Source organism: Poecilia reticulata, chromosome 1, assembly GCF_904066995.2.
Source record: "Poecilia reticulata chromosome 1, P_reticulata-male-v2, whole genome shotgun sequence".
NCBI lineage: Eukaryota > Metazoa > Chordata > Actinopteri > Cyprinodontiformes > Poeciliidae > Poecilia > Poecilia reticulata.
Window position 1 is genome coordinate 27,804,257 of NC_088830.1, and position 7,210 is coordinate 27,811,466.

Sequence of the window (7,210 nt, forward strand, 5' to 3'; positions counted from 1 at the left end):
TTAGTTTAGTCTTATTTCAAGTGTATTAAAATATTTGCACTAGAAACTAGACAAAAACAATACTTGGTAAAATGTTGTCTTTACCATGTAATGTGAGTTGGGTTGTGAAATCTGTCATAGAGACTTAATTACTTATGATACATTTTGCAAAGAAGTTTTATTTTCTACTTTTGCATATTACATCATATGTTGCTCCTGCAGGTAATTGCACACACATTGAATGGCAATAACAGCTCCTGCTTCCACTCCATTTTAAATGAAAATGTACTTTGTGTCTTTATTATTGGTCTTATGTGTGCTTGTTTAAGTCTGATCTTAAACCTGCAGCTATGACAGATTTAAATGCAGTATGGAAACTCTTACTTTTCAATGAATGCTTAATGCTTTGCAATAAAATGTTATTGAAAGATGTCTAGGTGACTTAAATTGAGTTAAAACTCCAGGGAAGTGGGTCTGCAACCTTTACAATCCAAAGAGACATGTTTTGCTCTCAGTACTGCTAAATAAAATGTCTTTCTGCAAATTGATAAATACAGCTTATAATTTTTCATAAATATCGACTGCAGAAAATTTTATTTTTAGAGATCCATGTATAGTATAGATCTACAGACGTATAGATCTAAAAGAATTACTCTTGAATCCTTTTTCGGTATTTTGTATAAATTTAAAAATAGCTATAAAACACATCAAAATTAGAAACAGAAAATTATTTTTTACTTTTTTCCAGAATAACAAAAACCCTTTATTTACCTTAGAAGTAAAACTTTACCATGTCAAACATTAATGCAAATTTTCCATCAAAATGAAACTCTACCAAGGATGACATGTATGACATTTCATTTAATTAATGTTTGTGGCATAATAATAATGTTCCTACAACATAAGAGAAATGTGTGCTGAAGTGTATCTCAAAACGCAAGAAAATGATTTATTCAGAGAATTCACCATCAAATCGAGAACTATTTTGTGTTTGTCAAGTTATTTTGTAAGCTCTGTATCATATTTGTATTATGTCTTTTTAAACATATGTATGAATTACTGCAACGCAGTTCATGATTTGCCTTGTGAAGAAAAGCAGGTGGAACCATCATTATTATCAATATTTATTTTCCATTGCAGAAGTCAGCATCTTGTACATTTGGTGCAGAAATAAACCACTCAGTTTCTAGAGCTCTGTCCATTTTTATTTCTTGCATGTACAAATAAAATTATTCTCACAAGCATAACAAAAAAATGATGATCTGGTGACTTCCGAGCACAGCTGGTTGTTTGAACCAAAACTCAAGATTTTTCTTCTCATCCTTCAAAATCTAAAATATTTTTCTTAACAGAAGGAAGCAGAAAAAGAACAAAGCCTGGTTTCCTCCTCAAGCTCAGAGTAACTCCATCCAAAAATTCAATGTTGCAATTCCTTAATGTCCTCTGCGTAATATAAAGACCGGCGCCCCCTGCTGACCTACTTATTCCACTGTACTGTTTCTGGTTTGGGAACTTCATAGTTGAGGGCATCAAATTCTTCCCCTGGCTTCAGGTCTGGACCAGGGATGGCAACCGTCTGGAAGAGACACCAGAGCAGACGAAGGTTCACTGACAAGTCGCTCAACAGAAAAATATTAAATATATATAACATGTACAAATTACTCAATAATTGTAGGTTAATGTCAATGTAGTCTGACGTTAACCTCAGTACTGAGCAACTAAACGCTAAAAAGACAGGCTGGGTTACAAACCGAAGGAGATGGTGTCTAATTCAGATCTGTGCAACACTTTCGTTAACCTGTACTGAGTGACGGGTCATATCAAAACAAACAGCTAATGACTTTTAATAAATAATTTTAAAAAACTGGTGACCAGAGCATCTACTTATTGCTGTAGTAGTCGATTAAACCACGTAAGCCTTTCTAGACAATTTTAGAAATTCATTAAAAGATGCAACAGATAGCCAATTTCCATGTTTAATAGAAATACACATATTGCAATAGTATATTCCTTGAATGTAGCCTTGATTATTTGTAGGCTCTTCAGCTAAAAAATACTTAATTTAATACAATGTTGATTATGTTTAGGGTAGACTGATTAATAATAGGATAGAAAAAGATGCTTAATAGATTTTTAGAACTTTTTCTCCAATTCTAATTTTTTTGTCCTCATCAAATTATCCTTCTGCAGTGGACAGTTACCTTAATAATTGGGTCTTTGGGAGGAGCCCATGAGGGCACAATTTTCCCGTGTAGCCTCCATCTACCGTAGGGGTTGACCAGATGCCGTTCAATGACCAGGTACTCCAGGACGTCCTTTGGTTGCTCCTCGCTGCCCAGCATCAGCCGACCGAAGCGATCATAGATGGCTAACGTCTGTAAACAAAACCGCCATTTAAAAAAGTCCAGTGATCAGAAATCCTGATTACCCTTAATACAACCCCCCCAAAAAACCCGAAACAGCACTTGCTATGGTTGCTAGTTGACGAGTATTGAGTTGATCTAAAGCTGATTGGCTGCTGACGCTTTTATGAAAAGCGTCGGTTTTCCTAAAGTTTATCTTGTCAAGAGGGCTGAATGTATTTCCATCACATAAAGAGCGAATGAGGTAAAAAAAAAAAAAAAAGAGGAGTTTGTTGAATGTTTATATTTCAAAACCGTATAAAATGCATTTTGCATCACACAACGGACCGCATTTTTTTTCCCCGCCGCCATCTTGATTCTTGTACCAAGGGCTTCGCTTGAGGATGACAAGCGGCGCCCTCTGCTGGATGGCGGCCAAATTACAACACTAAAAAGAACGTTATTAGCTAATCAATTGGAACTAATTTTAATCTAATAAATTATCAACAATTAATCATAAATTGTTGATTAATTGTTTGTATCCAGGTCACCTACAGAATCTTCAATGTATATTATTTGGATTTTATATAATAAAAGTATTTGTGAATACTTGGAAGAAAAATGATACATGGTTTTAACATATTAAAAACATCAAATCTGTACATTTGTATTTAGCCTCCTACACTCTAACGCCCCAAAATCAAATAAAATGCAACCAACTATTTGTAGAACTCATCTAACTAGTAAATAACATCTACACTTAAACTCATAGTAAATAAAGTGATACCTGCTTGGAGTGCATACGAACTGTAACCTGCCCATACAGGTTGCCTTTAGTGACCATGTCGGGGCAGCGGACATGCACCACTCTGGGCGGTTCCAGTGACTCGACAAACCTCCACCGGATCGTCTTGTAACGGTTGCCTCTCGTCATCTCCTGCAAACACCGCAGCACAGAGCTGACAGTAGTTAGGACAAAGAAACGGGGGCGGGTGGACACTTTAGGACGAAGAGAAACTTACAGGATAACATCTTTCTGTAACCAGAGAATGAAGCTTCTCTTTATTGAAGCTGCAAAACAAAAACATCTAGTTAGTTTGGAGCCAAAGCAACATGTCCACATGCAGACTAGTGATTAATGTGTAAACGATTGTATTTGCCAGGTGGGCAGATCCTCCAGGATTTCATGATTGTTTTTGCGATTTGTTTTTGTGATGAAAATACCGATTTTGTGGTTCTACTTTTGACATATTTGCAAGGAATCTTGCAATATTTATTCCTTATTAAAAACAAGCAGACAGACAGGACACACACACACACACACACACTATTATCACTTAAAGAACTTAAATAGCTAAATTTTTATTGATCACAGACTGTAACTTGACAAGGCTGAAGCAGCAGTGTAGTAGAAGTAAAAAATACTGCCACCTGCAGGTAGGAGTTGGTCAATTCAACCAGAGAATTTGCTCAGAATTATACATTAGCACAAAAACATTTGGGGATTCTGTGGATTGTGCATGATTTTCTGAGATCACAGAACTGCAAAAAACTTGAGGGACTGGCTGGGAAATCAAAAAATGTGACAATACCACAATGTCACAAACACTTTTATTTGAGTTCCTTCTTTTCTTCCTAAATTATTTATCAAATAGTGATCAGAATACTATTGAAATTCAGACTGCACAGTAGTACAGACAGTGTAATCTTAAAGATAGCACTGCACTGAAAAAAAATCTAAATATTACCAATAATTTTTGGTTCTAGTTTCTAGTGCAAATATCTTAATATACTTTAAATATGATGAAACTAAATTTCCAAGTTACATTCTTAACAGTCTTCTTATAAGTTAAATAATCTGCCAGTGGTACTAGTACTTTTTTAAATAAACACTAGAGTAACTATCATCTTAAAATAAGTTCCTATACTTGTAATTTAGTTTAGTCTTATTTCAAGGGTACCAAGATATTTGCACAAGAAACTAAACAAAAACCTTTGGTAAGATTTTATGTTTTTACAGTGAAGGAAATATTTCCAGACGTGAAAAACAAAACAAACATGGAGCTGAAAATAAAATACCCTTTTATAGTAACACTGTTTTATAGCCAACAAGCTACCAGCAGCGTGTCTCTTGAGCAGCACATTACTGCAGACAGCCTGACTAACTAACCAGTTAAAATCAGCTTGTTGTACTTTAATTACTTTACGTACCACATCAAAAATAACTAAAACAATGTCACAGATATTCATTTGCTATGCTACTCTGGGTCAAAAGAATGAAAACAGCAATAGGGTGCGGTCCTGCATGTTTTGCAGCTCCTACTGGATAATATGCGCCATATAATAACCAATGGAAATGTACAGGAAAACAATAACTGAGCACGAACAAGATCATTGACCCAGAATGGTCCTTATAAATTACTCATGAGTTTATCGTTGTTTATTATGACAGTTAATGTTTCATCAGCAGATCTGAGAACAGTGTGAGGATATCTCGAGCTTCAAACACAATCCCCACAGTAATAAACATATTTTGTTGGCTGCCTGTATCAGCCGTCTGCGCAGGGGGAGGGGAACGAGGCAAGAGTTCATCTTCTTACTGTGTCAGGGAGTTGTGAGCCTCTACGAAGATCTCTTGAGCTTGCTCTGCAAACGTCTTTGTGCTGAACTGTGAATCGTGCTCTTTGATTTTACGAATCCTGAAAGAAGATTTTAAAGATCCTTATTTTAAAGCTGCAGTATACATTTTGTAAAACATATTTGTTGAAACACTATGCAGTGACTATATGGTATGAGAAACTATCTGTGGAAAAAAAAAATTAACTCCTCTGCCTTTTACCAGTGCTAACTAGAAACAACCACTGAGTGCCAGGGGGAGGATCTTAGTGCTGTCAATCAGAATCTCATGTGGCGCTGCTCATCCACCCTCTTCCTTCTCACTTACGCTCTGCTACGCTATAGCTAGCACAACCTGTCATGAATGCTAAGACTAGTTAGTATAGCCGCCAATGACTGTGGATAAGCAGTTTTTTTGAAACAATACGTCATTTCTCCGCCATTGGTACATTTAGCTCCAAGTACATGAGGTTTGTTGACAGCGCTAAGACCCTCCTCCTGGCTCTGATTGGTTATTTTTGATCCTGAGCGGTGCATTTCTTCAGACGGCACCACAGGGAGGAGATAGAGGACGTCGATCTTTTCACAGATTATTAACAACGAACATGAAGAGAAAACCAGACTTACGCGAGTTGTGATGCGGCGCTCTGTCGTATCTGTTCTGTTCGCTGTTTCAGGCCTTCCTTAGACAGCGCGGAGAGACGCGCGTCTCCTTCTGGAGGGATGTACGGGTCAAACACTCCCGCTGGTGAAAACAGGACAAAACTGATCTTTTAATGTGCATCTTAAAATCCAGATGAAATTTTCAACAAGAATATGTTTTTTCAACCAGAAAAGAGTTTAAGTCCCTCATGCAACTAACTTTACCTGAGCAAGCGATGTTAATGGATCTCTCTAAGTACTGCTGTCGGAAGACGATGCCAGCTGCTCGAGCCTTAGCCTCTAGGTTTTCTTCCTTCTTCCCCTTTAACCCCACCGCTGGAGGAATAAAGTACCTCTTCTTGGTCCGAACCGGCAAGAAAAGTGGACCAGGATGCCGTACATCTAGAGCCAACTCAGCATTCTGAGAGTGGAAATTTAAAGAAGTGATTAATCACCAGAGAAGTGTTTGATAAATGATTCTTAATGCTAGGCTAAATGACAATAAACATGGTATTAATGGAGATCAAGAAGTTAAAAAACTACTTTAAGATATTTAACAATATTATATATAAAAAGAGACGGGCCAAGAATAAGTTGATTAAGCTGCTGTGTCAGGCCCCCGAACCATCAGATGGCCTCCAATACATGCTATACTTTTAACCCAGACTATATATCTAAATTTTGCATCTCTGTTTATTGAGAATGAAAATAGTATTAAAATTGATTTGACAGTTTCAGCATGGTGTTTGTCGTTTAATTTTAAAATTTAAGACTTAAAGGAATTGGGTAGTTTACACTGTAAAAGTGCAGAGAATTATTGAAATGTTTCCATTGTTGCAATCTGATGCTAAGACCTTAAATCTTAAGAGCTCCGTTTGTTCACAATAACATCCCAGCAAACAATACCAGTTACTTGTGATTGATTTTAAGCTCCATTTTTCTTCCTCTTCTAGATTAAACCAAATGTGTATTGAAATGCTGTTAGTAGTCATGAAGTCCTTAACAGGAAAAGGGGCCTCTGATCAAATTCGGTTTAAGGCCCCATAAAACTATGGACCGGCCCTGCCTGCAAGCTATGTTTTAATATTAAACTATCGTAATATTTTTGTTCTGGCTTTATTTATTAAACAGGAAAATTGATATATATGTATTACAAATTTTCTGCTGAAAACGTGAGCTTCGTAGATTGATGCCAAGACGCCTCTAAATATTATACAATGTTCAAAACAAGCAGAAAAAAATAACGCTTTGTTAGCATGCTGACTTTATGACAATCTCAGCAAACATCACAGTACCTTTAAGCTTCTGTGTGCAACGTTACGAAGAGACCCAAACGTCCTCGTTATGGATGTCGCCATCTTGCCCCAATTACCGGAAAGTGAAAAGCAGCTTCCGGGAAAACCCTTTCAGGTTAAAAGCACCAAATTGACCGTTTTTGTCAAGGCTCTGGTGGATTTTTCTGATAAAAAGTGTAATTCTCATAATTGTTACTTCAACTTGTACCTAATATAATTACTTGCGCACATTATAGTAGCAGTTTCTCACTCATTCTAAGAAACTACAAATGTTTTTGTACATGCATCAATTATCTATACATTTATCTGCTACTGCTTTTGTAAAAAACCAAAAAC

General features: G+C 36.5%; 1 protein-coding gene across 1 annotated transcript; it reads right to left on the minus strand.

The window, feature by feature from the left end:
• Nucleotides 1-1,090: 1,090 nt before the first annotated feature.
• mrpl45 (mitochondrial ribosomal protein L45) lies at nt 1,091-7,182 on the minus strand. Its single transcript, XM_008418679.3, has 8 exons — nt 6,875-7,182; nt 5,805-6,000; nt 5,565-5,682; nt 4,922-5,020; nt 3,344-3,392; nt 3,109-3,258; nt 2,181-2,354; nt 1,091-1,555 (listed from the first exon to the last, which is right to left on the minus strand). Exons 1-8 carry the CDS (start codon nt 6,935-6,937, stop codon nt 1,457-1,459), a joined length of 948 nt encoding a protein of 315 aa, XP_008416901.2. The 5' UTR covers nt 6,938-7,182; the 3' UTR covers nt 1,091-1,456.
• Between the last annotated feature and the right edge of the window lie 28 nt (nt 7,183-7,210).